This window comes from Salvelinus namaycush, chromosome 37 (genome assembly GCF_016432855.1).
Source record: "Salvelinus namaycush isolate Seneca chromosome 37, SaNama_1.0, whole genome shotgun sequence".
Classification (NCBI taxonomy): Eukaryota; Metazoa; Chordata; class Actinopteri; order Salmoniformes; family Salmonidae; genus Salvelinus; species Salvelinus namaycush.
The window spans coordinates 30,903,845-30,926,657 of record NC_052343.1 but is presented as its reverse complement, the minus strand read 5'-3'; the positions used below and the strand labels follow the sequence as shown (position 1 = coordinate 30,926,657).

General features: G+C 46.3%; 2 protein-coding genes across 2 annotated transcripts; both read right to left on the bottom strand.

Moving 5' to 3' along the window:
* Window positions 1–153: 153 nt before the first annotated feature.
* LOC120030980 (DNA repair and recombination protein RAD54B-like) lies at window positions 154–17,764 on the bottom strand. Its single transcript, XM_038976485.1, has 4 exons — window positions 17,681–17,764; window positions 16,986–17,158; window positions 15,109–15,304; window positions 154–434 (listed from the first exon to the last, which is right to left on the bottom strand). The coding sequence occupies exons 2-4, from the start codon at window positions 17,151–17,153 to the stop codon at window positions 154–156; spliced, it is 645 nt and encodes a 214-aa protein (XP_038832413.1). The 5' UTR covers window positions 17,154–17,158; window positions 17,681–17,764.
* Window positions 4,832–11,432, bottom strand: LOC120031469 (fibrinogen silencer-binding protein-like). The gene is made up of 2 exons (XM_038977245.1): window positions 10,545–11,432; window positions 4,832–5,782 (listed from the first exon to the last, which is right to left on the bottom strand). Exons 1-2 carry the CDS (start codon window positions 10,958–10,960, stop codon window positions 5,212–5,214), a joined length of 987 nt encoding a protein of 328 aa, XP_038833173.1. The 5' UTR covers window positions 10,961–11,432; the 3' UTR covers window positions 4,832–5,211.
* Window positions 17,765–22,813: the final 5,049 nt, after the last annotated feature.

Below are 22,813 nucleotides of genomic sequence, written 5' to 3'. Positions count from 1 at the left end.
ATACCTTATAGCCACTACCTACACACACAATCTGAATCACACTCCGATGCACTCGGAAAATAACCCTCTCAGGGCCGGTCTCCTGGCCACAGAGTAGCCCTAGTTCTGGACTAAAACCACTTTCAAATCTGAATTCTCCATTGAGCATGATTTTTAGTCAAGGACTATGTTTAATCTGTGTTGGGGGAAACCTAAAATGTGCACACACTCACCCTTGCCGATGTCCTTGCCCTCCATGTCTTTAAGCGTGGCAGTGCGCCCTCGTGTCACCAGGACAGCGTCTCCCTGCCAGCGTTTGTGTTTCCTCCCACTGGCCTTACACCACATCACACTGAAGTACCGCGGCCCGTCAGAACCAGCACCGCTACCTGCCCCTGCCCCGACCACACCTGGACCACACCCTCCTGCCAGACTCTGTGAGGAACATCTGAAATCTGAAACCCAAAAAACATCAACACTAATAATCAGAGCATTAACACACACATTACTGCTCACACAAACAGCAGCCAGCAAACTGTAAATATACTGGAACACACCAGTGGACACAAGTAGCTCAACTCTTTTTCACTACAAGATCCTGATTGGTCTTTTATATAAGCTAAAGCAGGAAGGTATGAAAGCGTGAATTCCTATTTTAAATGTATGTAGTTCTGTCCATTATTTTTCTGTATTATGTCATGTTTCATGTTTTGTGTGGACACCAGAAAGAGTAGCTGCTGTTTCAGCAGTAGCTAATGGGGCTCCTAATAATAAAATACTACACCCTGAACCAAGGCTTTGAATTGCTCTTTAAAAAACATTTGTTTTCAATTCTGTTATTGACAGCAGCAACATACAATTTTGAAAAGTGTGAATTGCGTGTGTACACAAATGTCAAATTATGATTCACTAAGGTTTTATGCAAGATCTGCTGAGTGTATTCACATGTTCACCAGCAGAGGTTGCTACTTCACTGAGGCCTCCACTCTACTTGCAGCCTGGGACTTTCCTACAGTGCCATGCCCAGGATGAGACATTAGCCCTGGGCCGCAAGAGGCTGTCCAAGCCATTTCACTATATTTATCTCTATAGAGGGTCCCCCTTGCCTTACAGAGAAACATTCAATCCAGTTTCCTCTAAAATTACCATATTAGGACTGTATAGTCACTGTAGTTGTTAAGCATCACTGCATCTGTGCTTTACCTCACTTCTTCACTAGTGAAGTGTAAAAGTTACCTGCAGGCAGGGTCTGAATTACACATTCACTCTTACAGGTAGCAGGCTTACAGTGAAGATAACCTCATATTGAGGCCAGACCGAAGAGGAGAGATATATTTTTTAAATATTTTTTTTATTTAACCTTTATTTAACCAGGTAGGCTAGTTGAGAACAAGTTCTCATTTGCAACTGCGACCTGGACAAGATAAAGCATAGCAATTCGACACATACAACAACACAGAGTTACACATGGAATAAACAAAACATACAGTCAATAATACAGTAGAAAAATTAGTCTATATACAATGTGAGCAAGTGAGGTGAGATAAGGGAGGTAAAGGCAAAAAAAGGCCATGGTGGCGAGGAAAATACAATATAGCAAGTAAAACACTGGAATGGTAGATTTGCAGTGGATGAATGTGCAAAGTAGAATAAATAAAATAAATACAGTAGGGGAAGAGGTAGTTGTTTGGGCTAAATTATAGATGGTCTATGTACAGGTGCAGTAATCTGTGAGCTGCTCTGACAGCAGGTGCTTAAAGCTAGTGAGGGAGATAAGTGTTTCCAGCTTCAGAGATTTTTGCAGTTCGTTCCAGTCATTGGCAGCAGAGAACTGGAAGGAAAGACAACCAAAGGAGGAATTGGCTTTGGGGGTGACCAGTGAGATATACCTGCTGGAGCGTGTGCTACGAGTGGGTGCTGCTATGGTGACCAGTGAGCTGAGATAAGGCGGGGCTTTACCTAGCAGAGACTAGTAGATAACCTGTAGCCAGTGGGTTTGGCGACGAGTATGAAGCGAGGGCCAACCAACGAGAGCATACAGGTCACAATGGTGGGTAGTGTATGGGGCTTTGGTGACAAAACAGATGGCATTGTGATAGACTGCATCCAGTTTGTTGAGTAGAGTGTTGGATGCTATTTTATAGATGACATCACCGAAGTCGAGGATCGGTAAGATGGTCAGTTTTATGAGGGTATGTTTGGCAGCATGAGTGAAGGATGCTTTGTTGCGATATAGGAAGCCGATTCTAGATTTAATTTTGGATTGGAGATGCTTAATGTGAGTCTGGAAGAAGAGTTTACAGTCTAACCAGACACCTAGGTATTTGTAGTTGTCCACGTATTCTAAGTCAGAGCCGTCCAGAGTAGTGATGCTGGACGGGCGAGTAGGTGCAGGCAGCGATCGGTTGAATAGCATGCATTTAGCTTTACTTGCATTTAAGAGCAGTTGGAGGCCACGGAAGGAGTGTATGGCATTGAAGCTTGTCTGGAGGTTAGTTAACACAGTGTCCAAAGAAGGGCCAGAAGTATACAGAATGGTGTCGTCTGCGTAGAGGTGTATCAGAGAATCACCAGCAGCAAGAGCAACATCATTGATGTTTACAGAGAAGAGTCGGCCCGAGGATTGAACCCTGTGGCACCCCCATAAAGACTGCCAGAGGTCCGGACAACAGGCTCTCCGTTTTGACACACTGAACTCTATCAGAGAAGTAGTTGGTGAACCAGGCGAGGCAATCATTTGAGAAACCAAGGCTGTCGAGTCTGCCAATAAGAATGTGGTGATTGACAGAGTCGAAAGCCTTGGCCAGGTCAATGAATACGGCTGCGCAGTAATGTCTCTTATCGATGGCGGTTATGATGTTGTTTAGGACCTTGAGCGTGGCTGAGGTGCACCCATGACCAGCTCTGAAACCAGATTGCATAGCGGAGAAAGTACGGTGGGGGCGAGGGGCTAAAGAAGAGGGGAGGAGAGAGGGATAGAGAAGGGGAGGTTGGAGAAGGGAAGAGGTGATAAAGCACAAAACCAAATTAGAAAAACTATTTTAATAGAAAACAATGAAACCACAGAAGATCTGAACAACAAACACTGAACATCACACCACTGTAACAGCAACACCCCCTTCTAAACCCCTCCTCCCTCCCCATCACTTAACATCTTCCCTCCTAATGGGATGGTAAAGCAACACAGGGTTTTGAACCAAATGAAACCGGTCAAAATAGTACCAGTTTTAAAACCAGTGATAGTAGCGCCTCTCGTCTGACAAAAGCAGAGATCTGTATTGTCTTTTGCTCCAGAGTCATAGCTCAAATATATTTTTGATTCTTCAAAAGTAGCCACCCTTTGCCTTGATGACAGCTTCGCACACACTTGGCATTCTCTCAACCAGCTTCATGAGGTAGTCACCTTGAAAGCATTTCAATTAACAGGTGTGCCATGTTAAAACATTTATTTCCTTCTTATTGCGTTTGAGCCAATCAGTTGTGTTGTGACAAGGTAGGGTTGGTATACAGAAGATAGCCCTATTTGGTAAAAGACCAAGTCCATATTATGGCAAGAACACCTCAAATAAGCAAAGAGAAACAACAGTCCATCATTACTTAAAGACATGAAGGTCAGTCAATAGGGAACATTAAGAACTTTTAAAGTTTCTTCAACTGCAGTCACAAAAATCATCAAGCGCTATAATGAAACTGGCTCTCATTAAGACTGCCACAGGAAAGGAAGACCCAGAGTTACCTCTGCTGCAGAGGATAAGTTCATTAGTTACCAGTCTCAGAAATTGCAGCCCAAATAAATGCTTCAGAGTTCAAGTAACAGACATCTCAACATCAACTGTTCAGAGGAGACTGCTTGAATCAGGCCTTCATGGTCTAATTGCTGCAAAGAAACCACTACTAAAGGACACCAATAAGAAAATACTTTTTTGGGCCAAGAAACACGAGCAATGGACATTAGATCGTTGGAAATTTGTCCTTTGGTCTGATGAGTCCAAATGTGAGATTTTTGGTTCCAACCCCCATGTCTTTGTGAAACACAGAGTAGGTGAACGGATGATCTCCGCATGTGTGGTTCCCACCGTGAAGCATGGAGGTGTGATGGTGCTTTGCTCATGACACTATCTGTGATTTATTTAGAATTCAAGGCACACTTAACCAGCATAGTTACCACAGCATTCTGCAGCGATACGCCATCCCATCTGGTTTACGCTTAGTGGGACTATCATTAATATATCAACAGGACAATGACCTAAAACACACCTCCAGGCTGTGTAAGGGCTATTTGACCAAGAAGGAGAGAGATGGTGCAGCATCAGCTGACCTGGCCTCCACAATCACCCGACCTCAACCCAATTGAGATGGTTTGGGATGAGTTGGACTGCAGAGTGGAGGAAAAGCAGCCAACAAGTGGTCAGCATTTGTGGGAACTCCTTCAAGACTGTTGGAAAAGCATTCCTCATGAAGCTGGTTGAGAAAATGCCAAGAGAGTGCAAAAATGTCATCAAGACAAACGGGTGGCTACTTCGAAGAATATAAAATATATTTTGATTTGTTGAACACTTTTTTGGTGCAATATGTGTTATTTCATAGTTTTGATGTCTTCACTATTATTCTACAATGTAGAAAATAGTACAATTGAATTAGTAGATGTGTCCAAACTTTTGACTGGTACTGTATATTTCCACACTATGAGATTGGAATACTGTGAAATGGTGAAATTAATGATAATGCCTTTTTAGCGTAAGAGATGTTTGAAAAGATCGGCTGAAATTTCAGCCTGTTTTGGTGGGATGGAGTTTTGGCCTGCCTGGTGACATCACCATAAATGTGTTAATAGACCAATAAGAAAGAGAGTTCCAAACTGTTCTGCCAATAACAGTTTGTTTTCAGTTTTCCCCTCCCCACTCAGACCACTCGCAGAGAATCCTAGCAAAATTCTTACTTGAGAAATTGAACTTTGCTAAGAATCTATTTTTGTCTCTTTTTTATCATTTTAATGGAAAACAATCACAGTAAGGTAATTCATTGTTACCCAGAAATGATTTGATATTGAGATAGAGAAGGCTGCATTGGACCTTTAAATCCTCCCTCAAACTCACTGTTAATCAAACAAACATTATTTCTCAGGTCAAACCCCTCTTCCACACGCTAAACATTCAACACAGAAATACAAACAATTCAGAGCATCCTCCTGAGTGCCAAATGGTCAGTCCAATCAGGCCATGAGTGTGTTAGTTATAGGGGCAGTGGTAGTCCATGTCTCAGCCTGGCTGCCCTCAGTTTCTCTACTTTGATTTTTGCTCTCAGAAGCTCCTCCTCCAGTTCCTGCTTCCTCTTTAGCCCCTCCCTCTTCTCCTCCAGGTATACGCCCATCTTTCTGTGATTGGTCATGACCTGCTCGTGCTCCTCCTTGGCCAGCTGAAGGGGACGGAGCCTGTCAGGGTCACGGCGGGGGTAGTGGTCATGAGGGTAAAGGTCACGTTGCAGTGGAACGGGTGAGGTGGAGAGGGGCAGGACGACGGAGGATGGGCAGGGAGAGAGAGAGCCGTCATAACCATGGACACTGCCCAACTCCTCATCTTCCTCCTCCGCCCCCTCTCCTCCTAGCACCACCCCCACACGCGTGGAGAGGATGGTCAGGTCTGGCGGAGGCTTCACGTCCACGTCCTGGTCCAGTCTGATCACATCCTGGTCCAGCCTGACCACATCCTGGTCCAGGTGGTGTGTGACGGGGTTTGATGGGTAGTCTGGGAGGGAGGAGCTGCTGCCAGGTTGCTCCATGGGAGAGTCATGCTTATACATCATCCTGCAGATAAACAGAATAATACAGCTTTATTACTGTATCATTATAGATCATCCTGCAGATAAACAGAATAATACAGCTTTATTACTGTATCATTATACATCACCCTGCAGATAAACAGTATAATACAGCTTTATTACTGTATCATTATACATCACCCTGCAGAGACAATATGGAATAGAATACAGCTTTATTACTACAGCCATACATGTATAAGTGGCACTAGGTGGGGGTATTGAGAGTATTCAATCAATCAAATGTATTTATAAAGCCCTTTTTACATCAGCCGATGTCACAAAGTGCTGTACAGAAACTCAGCCTAAAACCGCAAACAGCAAGAAATGCAGGTGTAGAAGACCGGCTGTGTAGAAATACAACCGGTCTTCTGGAAGATCAAAAACATTCTTCTTAAAACCCTTTTCATGACCATCTCATACTTTGCTAAAGAATGCATTCTCCTACTGTGGGCTAATACCTCTCCTACGTTTAAAATGTGAATTGACCAGATTGTTGACTTTCTGCCTCTTGAAAAGCGGGTTTGATAGACTCGTCTCCACAACTCAAATATATTTCAAACTGGACAGAGTGAATGGGATGATTAAGGAAATGTGTGTATACGTGACGTGTAAGGGCGCTGTAGACATGACGTGTAAGGCGCTGTAGACATGACGTGTAAGGGCGCTGTAGACATGACGTGTAAGGCGCTGTAGACATGCCGTGTAAGGGCGCTGTAAACATGACGTGTAAGGGCGCTGTAAACATGACGTGTAAGGGCGCTGTAGACATGACGTGTAAGGGCGCTGAAAACATGACGTGTAAAGGGCGCTGTAGACATGCCGTGTAAGGGCGCTGTAAACATGACGTGTAAGGGCGCTGTAAACATGACGTGTAAGGGCGCTGTAAACATGACGTGTAAAGGCGCTGTAAACATGACGTGTAAAGGCGCTGTAGACATGCCGTGTAAGGGCGCTGTAAACATGACGTGTAAGGGCGCTGTAAACATGACGTGTAAGGGCGCTGTAGACATGACGTGTAAGGGCGCTGAAAACATGACGTGTAAAGGGCGCTGTAGACATGCCGTGTAAGGGCGCTGTAAACATGACGTGTAAGGGCGCTGTAAACATGACGTGTAAGGGCGCTGTAAACATGACGTGTAAGGGCGCTGTAAACATGCCGTGTAAGGGCGCTGTAGACATGACGTGTAAGGCGCTGTAAACATGACGTGTACGGGCGCTGTAGACATGACGTGTAAGGGCGCTGTAAACATGACGTGTAAGGGCGCTGTAAACATGCCGTGTAAGGGCGCTGTAAACATGCCGTGTAAGGGCGCTGTAAACATGACGTGTAAGGGCGCTGTAAACATGACGTGTAAGGGCGCTGTAAACATGCCGTGTAAGGGCGCTGTAAACATGACGTGTAAGGGCGCTGTAAACATGACGTGTAAGGGCGCTGTAAACATGACGTGTAAGGGCGCTGTAAACATGACGTGTAAGGGCGCTGTAAACATGACGTGTAAGGGCGCTGTAGACATGACGTGTAAGGGCGCTGTAGACATGACGTGTAAGGGCGCTGTAGACATGCCGTGTAAGGGCGCTGTAAACATGACGTGTAAGGGCGCTGTAAACATGACGTGTAAGGGCGCTGTAAACATGACGTGTAAGGGCGCTGTAAACATGCCGTGTAAGGGCGCTGTAGACATGACGTGTAAGGGCGCTGTAGACATGACGTGTAAGGGCGCTGTAGACATGCCGTGTAAGGGCGCTGTAAACATGACGTGTAAGGGCGCTGTAGACATGACGTGTAAGGGCGCTGTAAACATGACGTGTAAAGGCGCTGTAGACATGCCGTGTAAGGGCGCTGTAAACATGCCGTGTAAAGGCGCTGAAAACATGACGTGTAAGGCGCTGTAAACATGCCGTGTAAAGGCGCTGTAAACATGCCGTGTAAGGGCGCTGTAAACATGACGTGTAAGGGCGCTGTAAACATGACGTGTAAGGGCGCTGTAAACATGACGTGTAAGGGCGCTGTAAACATGACGTGTAAGGGCGCTGTAAACATGACGTGTAAGGGCGCTGTAGACATGCCGTGTAAGGGCGCTGTAGACATGACGTGTAAGGGCGCTGTAGACATGACGTGTAAGGCGCTGTAAACATGACGTGTACGGGCGCTGTAGACATGACGCGTAAGGGCGCTGTAAACATGACGCGTAAGGCGCTGTAAACATGACGTGTAAGGGCGCTGTAAACATGCCGTGTAAGGGCGCTGTAGACATGACGCGTAAGGCGCTGTAAACATGACGTGTAAGGGCGCTGTAAACATGACGCGTAAGGCGCTGTAAACATGACGTGTAAGGGCGCTGTAAACATGACGTGTACGGGCGCTGTAGACATGACGTGTAAGGGCGCTGTAAACATGCCGTGTAAGGGCGCTGTAGACATGACGTGTAAGGGCGCTGTAGACATGACGTGTAAGGCGCTGTAAACATGACGTGTACGGGCGCTGTAGACATGACGTGTAAGGGCGCTGTAAACATGACGCGTAAGGCGCTGTAAACATGCCGTGTAAGGGCGCTGTAAACATGCCGTGTAAGGGCGCTGTAAACATGCCGTGTAAGGGCGCTGTAAACATGACGTGTAAGGGCGCTGTAAACATGACGTGTAAGGGCGCTGTAAACATGACGTGTAAGGGCGCTGTAGACATGACGTGTAAGGGCGCTGTAGACATGACGTGTAAGGGCGCTGTAAACATGCCGTGTAAAGGCGCTGTAAACATGACGTGTAAGGGCGCTGTAAACATGACGTGTAAGGCGCTGTAAACATGACGTGTAAGGGCGCTGTAAACATGCCGTGTAAGGGCGCTGTAAACATGACGTGTAAGGGCGCTGTAAACATGACGTGTAAGGGCGCTGTAAACATGACGTGTAAGGGCGCTGTAAACATGACGTGTAAGGGCGCTGTAAACATGACGTGTAAGGGCGCTGTAAACATGACGTGTAAGGGCGCTGTAAACATGACGTGTAAGGGCGCTGTAGACATGACGTGTAAGGGCGCTGTAGACATGACGTGTAAGGGCGCTGTAAACATGACGTGTAAGGGCGCTGTAAACATGCCGTGTAAGGGCGCTGTAAACATGACGTGTAAGGGCGCTGTAAACATGACGTGTAAGGGCGCTGTAAACATGACGTGTAAGGGCGCTGTAGACATGACGTGTAAGGGCGCTGTAGACATGACGTGTAAGGGCGCTGTAGACATGACGTGTAAGGGCGCTGTAAACATGCCGTGTAAGGGCGCTGTAAACATGCCGTGTAAGGGCGCTGTAAACATGACGTGTAAGGGCGCTGTAAACATGACGTGTAAGGGCGCTGTAAACATGACGTGTAAGGGCGCTGTAGACATGACGTGTAAGGGCGCTGTAGACATGACGTGTAAGGGCGCTGTAAACATGACGTGTAAGGGCGCTGTAAACATGACGTGTAAGGGCGCTGTAAACATGACGTGTAAGGCGCTGTAAACATGACGTGTAAGGCGCTGTAAACATGACGTGTAAGGCGCTGTAAACATGACATGTAAGGCGCTGTAAACATGACGTGTAAGGCGCTGTAAACATGACGTGTAAGGCGCTGTAAACATGACGTGTAAAGGCGCTGTAGACATGACGTGTAAGGCGCTGTAAACATGACGTGTAAGGTGCTGTAAACTCATATTTTGCTTGTTGTCTCAGTTAAAGCTGGAACTATCATCTAATAATAAATTATACACTGAGTATACAAAACATTAAGAACAAATGCTCTTTCCATGACAGACTAACCAGGTGAATCTAGGTGAAAACTATGATCCCTTATTGATGTCATTTTTTAAATCGACCTGAAATCAGTGTAGATGAAAGGGAGGAGACAGGTTAAAGGGGGATTTTAAGCCTTGAGACAATTGAGAATGTGTGCCATTCAGAGGATGAATGGGCAAGACATAAAATGTAAGAACCTTTGAACGGGTTACGGTAGTAGGTGCCAGGTGCACCTGTACGTGTCAAGAACTGCAATGCTGCTGGGTTTTTCACACTCAACAGTTTCCCGTGTGTATCAATAATGGTCCACCACCCAAAGGACATCCAGTCAACCAGACACAACTATGGTCCATAATCCCTGTGGAACACCTTGTAGAGTCCATGCCCTGACAAATTGAGGCTGTTCTGAGGTCAAGAGTGTGAGCATGAGGAGTGTGTATGTGTGCATGTGTAAACTGATTGAGGTTAGCTCTGTGTTCAGTTCTACAGAGCAGCCCCTCCCCTCTCCTCTAGTTACTAGTAGAGCTCTACAGAGCAACCCCTCCCCTCTCTAGTAGAGCAGCCCCTCCCCTCTCTAGTTACTAGTAGAGCTCTACAGAGCAACCCCTCCCCTCTCTAGTAGAGCAGACCCTCCCCTCTCTAGTAGAGCAGACCCTCCCCTCTCCTCTAGTTACTAGTAGAGCTCTACAGAGCAGCCCCTCCCCTCTAGTTACTAGCAGAGCTCTACAGAGCAGCCCCTCCCCTCTCCTCTAGTTACTAGTAGAGCTCTACAGAGCAGCCCCTCCCTAGTAGAGCTCTACAGAGCAGCCCCTCCCCTCTAATTACTAGTAGAGCAGCCCCTCCCCTCTCGGAGAGCTGTACAGAGCAGCCTGTGTGTGTGTGTGTGTGTGTGTGTGTGTGTGTGTGTGTGTGTGTGTGTGTGTGTGTGTGTGTGTGTGTGTGTGTGTGTGTGTGTGTGTGTGTGTGTGTGTGTGTGTCTCACCTGTGCATCGTTGCTGGGTCTTTATCATGGTGGATAGCTCCGTGATGGAAAAGGTGAGGTATCATCTCCATCACTCTCCTGGTTGGTTCAGATATACTTCCTCTGTACTCTGGCTGGGCGTGTCTCCGTTGCATCACTTCCTGTTTGGCCGACTCCTTCAGCCTCTTGTAGAGGGTGCGTAGGCCCTGGGCAGTGCGGGGGGGCCTGTCCCCCCCCAGGACGTTGTACTGCTCAGACACTGTGTCCCAGCACTTGTTCTTGTCCACGATGACAGCGTGCTTGTTGGTGTGCTCCTCCAGGATGAGAATGTGTGGGCGGACCAGCTTCAGCAGGTCCAGTTTCTCAGACAGGGTGAAGTTGGACGAGCGAGCCTTACCCACCATACTGGACGACATGTAGACGGACCCAGACGCCATCTTAGAACATAGCCCAGGGAACCAGACTGGACCGAGCCAGGCCTAGACACCAGCACTAACTCAACACAATATCTCGCTTCTTTTGAGATTTGGTCTGGTTCTCTACCTCCCTTTTCTTTCTGTTCTGTGATGAGGCTCAGGCTAATACTGGTTTAACTCTCACTCATTCACTCTCTTCCTTGTCCCTCTTCTTTCTCCCCCTTCATGGATTCTCAATCAAACAGTCTCTGTCTAACGCATGTACTCTCTCTCATCCGAGGTCTTCTCTGCTCTGTGTTACACAACACACACGGCAACAATAAGAATCAGGCTTAACTAGGCCAGCCTCGTTTAGGCCCCCGCCTACCGCGGAGGGCTTTGGGTGAATTCCTCCCAGCTTAGGCTGACGCAGGCTAAAGCCGCTTAAACCCAGCCCGACCTACTTACAGCTCGGTCTCTCTAAACCTCAAACCAGCGCTCGTTCTAACTGCTATACACCAAATACTAACATACGGGGGAAAGTGTGTGCTTACATGGGGAAATACCGATGAAATTGTAAAGATGCATTTTCTTTATTCTTATTTCCGTTTAACTAGAAAAGAGGAAACGGCGCTGGTTTAACCGGAGAGGTGTGCGCGCAGCGCGAGTCCGTGCGAATGCGCGATTTTTTTTCTTCACACAAAGGAAAATCAAAGCTGCTTCTCAAAGAGAAACACACGAATCATCCGCCGACGGGAACAACAGAATGAGGGAAAACTAGTGAAAAGCTAAAGAGAGAGGAAAAGCAGAGAAAGGAGAGGAGACAGACAGAGGCACTAGTTGCTCTGAGAGGGAGGGGGACGGAGCGCGTGTGCTCACTGATCCCAGGCACAGCTCTAATCTGCCTCGCGCTGCCGCTGCACTACCCACGCTCATTTGCATAATGCTGGACCTGCTGTCATTAAAACATAGGCTTGTTACAGTTGGCTAGGCTTCATTCAGTGTGTGTTTGTTTCACTGAAGCCCAAGCCAGAGCATTAAATAAATCCCTGCCAGTCCTAAATGGATAGACTAAGTGTCGCTCACCTTAGAAAGGCGATATTGGTTTGCTGCATTTCCTTTCTAAAGCAGCATATACATGATCTTGGTTTCAAGGAAAAATTATAACCACAAATAGGTGTTAAGTGGCATAAAAAATTCCAAGTCCAGGCACACGTGAGGGTTTGCAAATTAAAAATCCTTTAATTTGTAGTCATAATTAAAATACACCAACGAGTATCGGCTAAGGCCTAAATCAGGCTGACAAAAATGATCATATTTTTTAACTGAGCCTGTTGGTCTGAGAGCTGGTGCTCCAATACCGTTTGCCAGACGGTAGCAGAGTAAACAGTCTATGGCTTGGGTGGCTGGAGTCTTCCTCTGATACCGCCTGATATAGAGGTCCTGGATGGTAGGGAGCATGGCCCCAGTGATGCACTGGGTTGCCGCACCAACCTCTGTAGTGCTTTGTGGTTAAGTTGCAGAGGAAGGGGTTCAGTCCCAGGGTCCCTAGCTTGGTGAGGAGCTTGGAGGGGACTATGATGTTGAACACTGAGCTGTAGTCTATCAACAGCATTGACAGTTATTTCCCCTCCAGGTGGAAGTGCAAGATTGCGTCATCTGTGGATCTGTTGGGATGGTATGTGAATTGGAGTGGGTTTAGGGTGTCTGGGATGATGGTGTTGATGTGTGTCATGACCAGCCTTGGACTTCATAACTACAGATGTGAGTGCCACATGACTACAGTCATTTAGGCAGGTTACCTTGGAGATCTCGGGAACAGGGACAATGGTGGTGCGTTGAAACATGTTGGCATTCCAGTCTGGGACAAGGAGAGATTGAACATTTCTGTTAAGACACTTGCCAGCTGGTCAACGCATGCTTTGATGAACACGCTCTGGTATTCCGGCTTTGTGATTGTGAACCTGTTTAAATGTTTTACTCACATCGGCTACGGAGAGCGAGATCACAGTCATCTGTAAAAACAGGGGCTTTCACGGAAGGCATGGAGCTTGTTTGGGAGTTCTGCATCGCTAGGCAACTCATGGCTGTTTCCCTAGGTAATCCGTTATCGTGTGCAAGCCCTGCCAAATACGACGTGCGTCGGAACCGATGTAATAGGATTCCACCTTCCTCCTATATTGTCCTTTTGCATGTTTGATGTCTTGTCGGAGGTCGTAGCATCTTTTCCTGTCTTTTACATCAAGGACCACATTGGAAATAACCCAAAGGTTAAATCTAGACTTGGTTTCCTCTATCGTAATCACTCATCTTTCACCCAGCTGCCAAACTAACCCTGATTCAGACGACCATCCTACCCATGCTAAATTACGGAGATGAAATGTATAGATCGGCAGGTAAGGGTACTCTCGAGCAGCTAGATGTTCTTTACCAGTCGGCCTTCAGATTTGCCAACAATGCTCCTTATAGGACACATCACTGCACTCTGTAAACTGGCCGTCTCTGTATATCCGGTGCAAGGCCCACTGGTTGATGCTTATTTATAAAACCCTCTTAGCCCTCACTCCCCCCTATCTGAGATACCTACTGCAACCCTACCGAGTGGTGCAGCGGTCTAAGGTACTGCATCTCAGTGCTGGAGACGTCACTACATACCCTGGTTCGATCCCGGGCTGTATCACAACCGGCCGTGATCGGGAATCCCATAGGGCGGCGCACAAATTGGTCCAGTGTAGTCTGGGTTAGGGGAGGGTTTGTCCGGGGTAGGCCATCATTGTAAAATATGAATTTGTTCTTAACTGACTAGTTAAATAAAGGTTAAATAAAACAATACAACTATATATAGAGCACCCGTTCTGCCAGTCACATTCTGTTAACGGTCCCCAAAGCACACACATCCCTGGGCCGCTGCTCTTTTCAGTTCGCTCCAGCTAGCGACTGGAACAAGCTGCAAAACACACTCAAACTGGAAAGTTTAGCCTTTTTGCCTCTTGTTAGGCCGTCATTGTAAATAAGTATACAGTGCCTTCGGAAAGTATTCAGACCCCTTGACTTTTTCCACATTTTGTTATGTTACAGCCTTAATGTAAAATTGATTCAATCGCTTTTTTCTCCTCATCAATCTACACACAATACCCAATAATGACATCACAACACCCCATAATGACATCACAACACCCATAATGACAAAGCAAAAACAGGTTTTTAGAAATGTTTGATAATTTAGATTTTCTTTTTACTGAAATATTACATTTACATAAGTATTCAGACCCTTTACTCAGTACTTTGTTGAAGCACCTTTGGCAGCGATTACAGCCTCAAGTCTTCTTGGGTATGACGCTATAAGCTTGGCACACCTGTATTTTTTCTCTGCAGATCCTCTCAAGCTCTGTCAGGTTGGATGGGGAGTGTCGCTACACAGCTATTTTCAGGTCTCTCCAGAGATGTTCGATCAGGTTCAAGTCCGGGCTCTGGCTGGGCCACTCAAGGACATTCAGAGACATGTCCCAAAGACTTGTCTCAGAATACTTATGTAAATAAGGTATCGGTTTTAAATTTTGTATACATTTATAAAATGAAAAACCTGTTTTTGGTTTGTCATTATGGGGTATTGTGTGTACATTGCTGAGGATTTGTTTTTATTTAATCCATTTTAGATTAAGGCTGTAACGTAACAAAGTGCGGAAAAAGTCAAGGGGTCTGAATACTTTCTGAAGGCACTGTATGTTCTTAATTGACTTGCCTGCTTAAATAAAAAATATCCCTATTTTATTAGGCAAAATACAGTTTCTACCCATGTCTCACCTTTTTGGGTCTTAAACACAATCGTTATGCTGGGACTTTGTATAGGTTCTCTCAAACAATGTTTCAGAACATCTTTAGCAACAGCAGTGAAATGTAAACAATATATGCTTCATAGTTAATATACTGCATTTCGCTTATGGCACAAAAAATGTTGCTGACTATTCTTACCATCATCGTTGGTTAGTAGTAACTTTGTTGCTTTATAATCAGTGATTTTCATCACCAGGATTTCTGCTTTTGACATACAGAGAGAGTAAATCCAAAGCTTACCAGAAGTACTGCTCCACATTTAAATGCATTATATCTACACCAGGAATACCTGGTTTCAATGGCAACGTTTACTGTGCCACCACCACAACCCACCCCACCTCCCATATCTGACTCACCAGCTGGGTCTCCAGTGTTCTCCTCTGTAAAGGAAGGGTCTTCAGGCTCTAGCTCGTTCTTCTTACTGTCTGCTGCACCCAGCACCCTGGCTAGAGCTCTGGACAGGCCTGGGGCTTGGGGGCTGCTCTTAGCCAGGCCGAAGGCCCTCACAGGCAGGGCAAGGGGCGGTGCAGGGGCTGAGAGGCTCCTCTGGACCTGCAAGGAAGGAGAACTGTTAGATAGGTCTGAGAAGGTCCACATGTCGCAGTATGAGTGAAACCCTTTACAGTCTTGGATGAAGAAAAAATCGATTCAAATGTTATTTGTCATATGCTTCGTAAACAACAGGTCTGGACTAACAGTGAAATGCTTACTTACTTCACAACAGAGAAATAATAGAAAAAACACGTAATAATAAAATAATAGATACACAATGAGTAACGAGAAGTTGACAATAAAAAAGCCTTTCATTAACTAACACCCCCTTACTAGCTCTGACTTTGCTGATACCTACTTTCAGGAAAAATGTACTTACTATGACTGAGATGTGTGGTTGTTCCACCTAGATATCTGAAGATGGGTGCACTAACTGTAAGTCGCTCTGGATAAGTGTGTCTGCTAAATGACTACAATGTAAATGTAAACCATTGAACAGTTTTTTAAAAACTAACTATTTAGCAGTCTTATGGCTTGGAGCTAGAAGCTGTTCAGGGTCCTGTTGGTGCATTGGTAGTGCTTGCCTTACGGTAGCAGAGAGAACAGTTGATAATTTGGGTGGCTGGAGTCTGAACATTTTTAGGGCCTTCCTCTGGCACCGCCTGGCATAGAGGTCCTTGATGGCAGGGAGCTTGGCCCCAGTGATGTACTGGGTCGTACCATGCGGTCGGATGCCAAGCAGTTGCCATACCAAGCGGTGATGCAGCCCCTCCACTACAGCCCTGTCGATGTGAATGTGGGTGTGCTCGGCCCTCCGTTTCCTGTTGTCTACCATCAGCTCCTTTGTCTTGCTGACATTGAGGGAGAGGTTGTTGTCTCTGACCTCCTCCCTATAGGATGTCTCATTGTTGTCGGTGATCAGGCCTATCACCGTTATGTCGTCGGCAAACTTAATGGTGTTGGAGTCGTGCGCACCCACACAGTCGTGTGTGAACAGGGAGTACAGGAGTGGACTAAGCATGCACCCCTGAAGGGCCCCCATATTAAGGGTGAGCATGGCGGATGTTGTTACCTACCCTCACCACCTGGGTGCGCCCTGACAGGAAGTCTAGGATCCAGTTGCAGAGGGAGATGTTCAGTCCCAGGGTCCTTACTTTAGTGATGAGCATGGAGGGCACTATGGTGTTGAACGCTGAGATGTAGTCAATGAATAGCCTTCTCACGTAGGTGTTCCTTTTGTCCAAGTGGGTAAGGGCAGTGTGGAGTGCAATACAGATTGTGTCATCTGTGGATCTGTTGGGGAGGTATGCGAACTGGAGTGGATCCAGGGTGTCTGGGATGATGGTATTGATGTGAGCCATGACCAGCCTTTCATAGCATTTCATGACTACAGATGCTACATGGCGATAGTCATTTAGACAGGTTACCTTGGCGTTCTTGGGCACAGGGTCTATGGTGGTCTGCTTGAAACATGTAGGTATTACACACTGGGTCAGGAAGAGGTTGAAAATGTCAGTTTAGACACTTCCCAGCTGGTCAGTGCATGCTCTGAGTACGCGTCCTGGTAATCTGTCTGGCCCTGCGGCCTTGTGAATGTTAATTTGTTAAAGGTCTTACTCACATCGGCTAGAGAGAGAAGTAGCTCCAATATGACTCCTATGCTTAGTTACTTAATTACTACAATAGTAATAGGGGTCACATTTGTGACTAAGGATGAAAGTGAAGTGGACCGTGTGTTCACCTTGTTGAGCACGTTCCCCAGGGCGAGTTTAGGGGCCAGAGGCTCCGGTTCAAGCAGGGTACCCACAGGGGGATCAGGAGGACCAGCCAGTGAGGCTCCAGGAGGGACGAACCGGGGCTTCTTCGACATGTTACCAAAGACCTGGCTGGGGGCCCCTGAGCGACGCATCCTGTCTGTGAGTGAGGGGGTGTTTGTAATATTTGATCAAATCATTTCACATCTATAATAGGGCTTATGGGTAGGGGTGGCCAACCCTGAGCCCCCTGGAGAACAAGTACTAGTGGTCCTGGGTATGCAGGCTTTTGTTCCCTACTGAAACACCTTACTCAGCTAGCTAACTAGCTAATCAATGTTCTAGTAAGCAGCTGATTAGTAAAAGGCAGCTAGTTAAATAACAGATTTACATAACATAGCTATATATTACTTCCATTCAGTGTACATGGCCCTTGAATAGTTAGTTCAGATCAATGAGATGTATGGGTTTATACCAATGATGAGTTTATACACGTCATTGTTGGTTCAGATAGATACATTACGTTAACTGTTAGCTAACGTTAGTGTAGCTAGTTAGCCCAAATTAGTGCAGCTACCTTGAACACTTCAACATTTTCATCTCATCGTCTATAACAACCAACTAGCTTGTGACAATATGTTGGAAAGATAACATAAGGCATAAATGTGTGTTTCATACATACCTGGCTGTTTAGTCAAGAAAGCCTCTGCTTTACAGTTAGTTGCAAGAAAACAATGATACACAACTCTTCAGAGACGAATTCTCCCGCTAAAGTGGCGTAAAACTGCTATTGGCTACGTGTTACGTAGAGGGGCGGAGTCTAAATAATCTGATTTTCGCCAGTTGATGCTATGGTTAACTTCACAGATTTACGACAATAGTTTGCCTGCCCTACATTAGGCCTACAGTAGTCCATTCAGACTCATTTATGAAACCGATCGATATTGATTGCATGGATATTTGTGTTATAAAATGTCACGTCAATTTGAAGGAGTTTGCGGAATTAAATGATGATTCCGATTGAGATGTCATCTGTCATGGACTGAGCCCTGGTGGTAAGTAAACTACTCTAGAAAATAAAAGTAAATTTTTTTTTCAAATAAATTACATCCTGGCAAGCATTTCTGCTAAATCCCACACACTGCAAAAAGCAGGTACTGGTCAGAAGGTTGCTGCATGCAGACATGATATTCAACATCGCAGAATAAAGAAGTTTTACTGAAATGCATAAACTGCTATTGAGTTACACTCGAGTTTATATTTTCCATATTATCATAATGCATGATATTAAAAATGCATATTGAAAGCACATAGTCGATGGCCATGGTATAAGTAGTGGGCTGTAGGCTAGAGAGCTAGGCTTTATATCCTATGGTGTTGCTGACATGTGGTGGCGATTTCATCATCATAACTATGATATCTCTTTGTTTATTGCCTGTTTGGTTGACATCTCCCTCTCTCATCTCTCTCTCTCTCTTTCTTTGTCTCTCAATTCAATTTCAATTCAATTGAAGGGCTTTATTGGCATGGGAACAATATGCTTACATTGCCAAAGCAAGTGAAATAGATAATAAACAAAAGTGAAATAAACAATAAAAAAATAACAGTAAACCTTACACTTACACAAAAGTTCCAAAAGAATGAAGACATTTCAAATGTTATATAATGTATATAAACAGTGTTGTAATGATGTGAAAATAGTTAAAGTATAAAAAGGAAAATAAATAAACATAAATATAGGTTGTATTTGCTCTTCACTGGTTGCCCTTTTCTTGTGGCAACAGGTCACAAGTCTTGCTGCTGTGATTGCACACTGTGGTATTTCACCCAATAGAGTTTATCAAAATCGGATTTGTTTTCCAATTCTTTGTGGGTCTGTGTAATATGAGGGAAATATGTGTCTCTAATATCTCTCTCTCTCTCACTCAATCACTCACTCACTCACTCACTCACTCTTTCGGGGTTGCTTTTTGATTTCTGCTGTGGGGTAAGAGTGCAGTGGGGATGTTGTCATGGAGTCTGTAATCCAATCAAAGAAGAGGGGAGCATAATCCATGATAATCCCATATCCAAAGAGACAGAGAGGGAAAGGGATGAGGGAGAAAACATGTTTGTAGATACACCATGTTCCTGTTTGAATGGAACTGCCTTTAATATGTTTGTTGCTTCATCAGGACCCCCTGTAGAACATAATGATTCATCCCAAGGGATGTATCCCGCCAAAATGTCTGAATAAAACAAATAGATACACCAGAATTACTTACAGTAGGCCTAGTCTTCCTTTCATCACTTGCTCTTAATGTGTGTGTGTGTGTAACTCTGTCTGTCTGCGGTCTCGTCCAGCAGCTGGATGCCTGGGCAGAGGATCCCTGTTGCTAGGGAGACTTCACCACAGAGACATGGCCCTGAGAGAGCAAATAGAGGAGGGGCCAGAAGAAACCCTCACCTAGGGTAAACTACAGAGACAGGAGAGAGAAGAAGGGGTGGAGAGAGGAGAGAGGTCCAAAGAGGAAGAAAGGACTGAGGGAAGAGAGGGAAGAGAAGGAGAGTCTGTCAGTCTCAGGTAAGGGTCAGTGTATTGTGTAAAATAGAATGCCAGTAGAATGGAGAGTCATAGGGGCTCAAAAACGGAGAAAACCACAAACATTGAGGAGGAAGTTAACACTGCTGTATGCTGCTGTATGGGTGTCTGGCTGTTTTTGCTCTGCATGGATCTGTGTGTCTGTGTGTGCTGTAGGATGGGTTATGACCTGGAGAGGTTTGTGGGGTACGTGAACGAGGGGCTTCTGTGCTGTGTGTGTCGGGATGTGTTGGAGCGCCCCCTCCAGGCCCCTTGTGAACATGCATACTGTGACGCCTGCATCAGCTCCTGGCTCATACACCACCATTCCTGCCCCGAGGACAGACTTCCACTGGACATCAGCACTCTGAGACCACTGCACAGGTACACACACTCACAAACACACACTCACACAGAAACACCCACGCAGACACATACACACTCACACAGAAACACTCACATACACACACACACACTATGATATGATTATTCCAACAACCGCTGTCTGGTCTGGTCTGTGTTAGGTACATGCGTAATGACCTGTCTAGGCTCCAGATCCGTTGTGTTAACTCTGGCCAGGGTTGTGATGCCATCTGCTGCCTGGAGACACTTCACACACACGAGGACGAGTGTCCATTCACCTTCATATCCTGCTCCTCCACAGGTACTACAGCTCTGTGTGTATTACAGTCAGTGGAGGCTGCTGAGGGGAGGACGGCTCATAATAATGCCTGGAATGGATTCAATGGAATGGTAACAAACATGTGGTTTCCATGTGGTTGATACCATTTCATTGACTCCATTCCATCCTCCCCTCAGCAGCCTCCACTGATTACAGTGTATTATAATACAGAGAGAGTGTGTGTGTAAGTGTATTAGAGAAATGTATAGTATACTACATGGAAGTGTGTTTAGTTTAGACGGAGCAGAAGTGATATGACACCTGTGTGAAGGGAGCAGGTGGTAGACCAGTTGTCATGGTGACATCATACAGAGCCCAGCTGGGATGAACAATGACCTTTGCTCCAGGTAGCAGTTGCTCTTAGGTACAGATCTAGGATCATCTTACCTTAACCAAATCCCAACCTTTACGATTATGGGTGAAATGCAAATAAAAGACCCTAGATCTGTATTGGGGAAACAGCCAACTACTCAGGGAGGGATCCCACCTACATTTTTAATGAGAAACATCCCCCAGAGGATGAGAGCCAATGCAACAGATGGATGGGGGTTGGTATTAGGTGAACTCTCACGTGTCTGTGACCTGTTGTTGGCAGGTGGAGACTACATATGTTACCAGTGCGGTAGGTATCAGGGTGTTTGCGTTTGTGTGGTATTGGATTGGATTGTGTTTCATTCATTTGCATGATTAAAAACACAAGTTCTTATCCTTCAATCTTCCTTTGACCTTTTGCTACTGCATCTCTGAGTGGGGGAGTGCTTGAGTGCCATGCAATGCAGTGGGGTAGAGGAAGGTGGAGCGGGGTAGAGGAAGGTGGAGCGGGGTAGAGGAAGGCGGAGAGGGGTAGAGGTAGGTGGAGAGGGGTAGAGGTAGGTGGAGAGGGGTAGAGGAAGGCGGAGCGGGGTAGAGTAAGGCGGAGCGGGGTAGAGGAAGGCGAAGAGGGGTAGAGGAAGGCGGAGAGGGGTTGAGGAAGGCGGAGCGGGGTAGAGTAAGGCGAAGAGGGGTAGAGGAAGGCGGAGAGGGGTAGAGGAAGGCGGAGAGGGGTAGAGGAAGGCGGAGCGGGGTAGAGGAAGGCGGAGCGGGGTAGAGGAAGGCGGAGCGGGGTAGAGGAAGGCGGAGCGGGGTAGAGGAAGGCGGAGCGAGGTAGAGGAAGGTGGAGCGAGGTAGAGGAAGGGGTTGGGGGTGAGAAAGACAGTGAGAGACTTTCAGTAGGTCTCAAGTGTTGCTCTCTAACTTCGTCTTTCTGTTACTTTTTGTACTCCTCTCCTTAACTCCTCTTTCCTCTCTCCACCTCCCCAGGTTGTCCGGTGCAGGTGGAGAGGAGGGGTCTAGAGTCTCACCTGTTGGAGTGTGAGTTCCGCAGCAGGGCGTGTCCTAGCGGCTGTGGCCACACCCTCCTCTCTGTAGACCAATCACAGCACAACTGTGTTGCAGAGCTACGAACAGAATTGGAGCTGCTCAGGTTTGTGTGTTTGAGGTGATGGATTGAGATATATTAGGATGTTATATCTGTGTCGTTCCTAACAAATCCTTGACAAAGCTGTGCCAATTATTTACAATATTCTAGAACCTCAAGGGCAACGTCATTGCTTTTATACAATGGATATTGTGTTTTATTGTGACACGTGTGTGTTTGTGTGTGTTGCAGGGCAGAGATGTTGGGTAAGGTGGAGGAGGTGAGGCGTGAGATGGAGTCGAGGCTGGACTCTCAGAGGAGACACATGGTGCAGAAAGAGTCTCTGCTGAAGAGCGAGGTGGAGGACCTCAAGGTGACACACTTATATGTACTACCTATAGGAATGTGTGTGTGTGTGTTATGACACATCCCTGTGTGTGTGTGTAGGGCCAGGTGTCGAGGGTGGTGTGTGATGTGCGGGCTCTCTTGGGGGCAGAGCGCCTGCGGAGACAGGAGCTGGCAGAAGCGGAGCTAGAGAAGAGGGAGCTACTGGAGACGCTCCGGAGCCTGCAGCCATGCAGGGGCCAGCGGAACAGAGACGAGCCAATCAGAGGACTGTATCAAGAAGACGGGACAATTAGTAGCCAGCATCAAGTGGAACACCCAACCAGGGGCCTGCTGAGGGCGGGGCCAACACAGGCTTCTACCCAATCACTACCCTCGGCTTTGCCCACTCCAGCCTTATACCCGCCTACCTCCCCACAGCCAGGAGAGGTGTCACGAAAGGCCCGCCCCCGCAGCCTTACCCTCGACTGCATCAAGAGCAGAGAGGTCACCGTCATCTGAGGGGCCATTCCTAATGTTACTGTGTTATGTTCAGCACTGGGTTATGTTCAGTAGGCGCAAATGAGAGAAAATGCTTTAATTAACTTCCTCAATTCCTTCATTTAACCGTCTCAAAACATTTTTATCTGGTGTGGCATCTCCTGAACGCACCCTTGATGATTGGCAGGTACCTGTGACATTGCTTCAACTCAGAGAAAACCAGCCTGCTGAGATCCTAAATAAAGTCTGCTGAAACACCTCTGATATCTGGTCCTCTTAAGGTACAATAGTCTTACTCCATCTACTCTAATGGATTGGAATTATATACAGCTCATCATGCATTTCTTACATT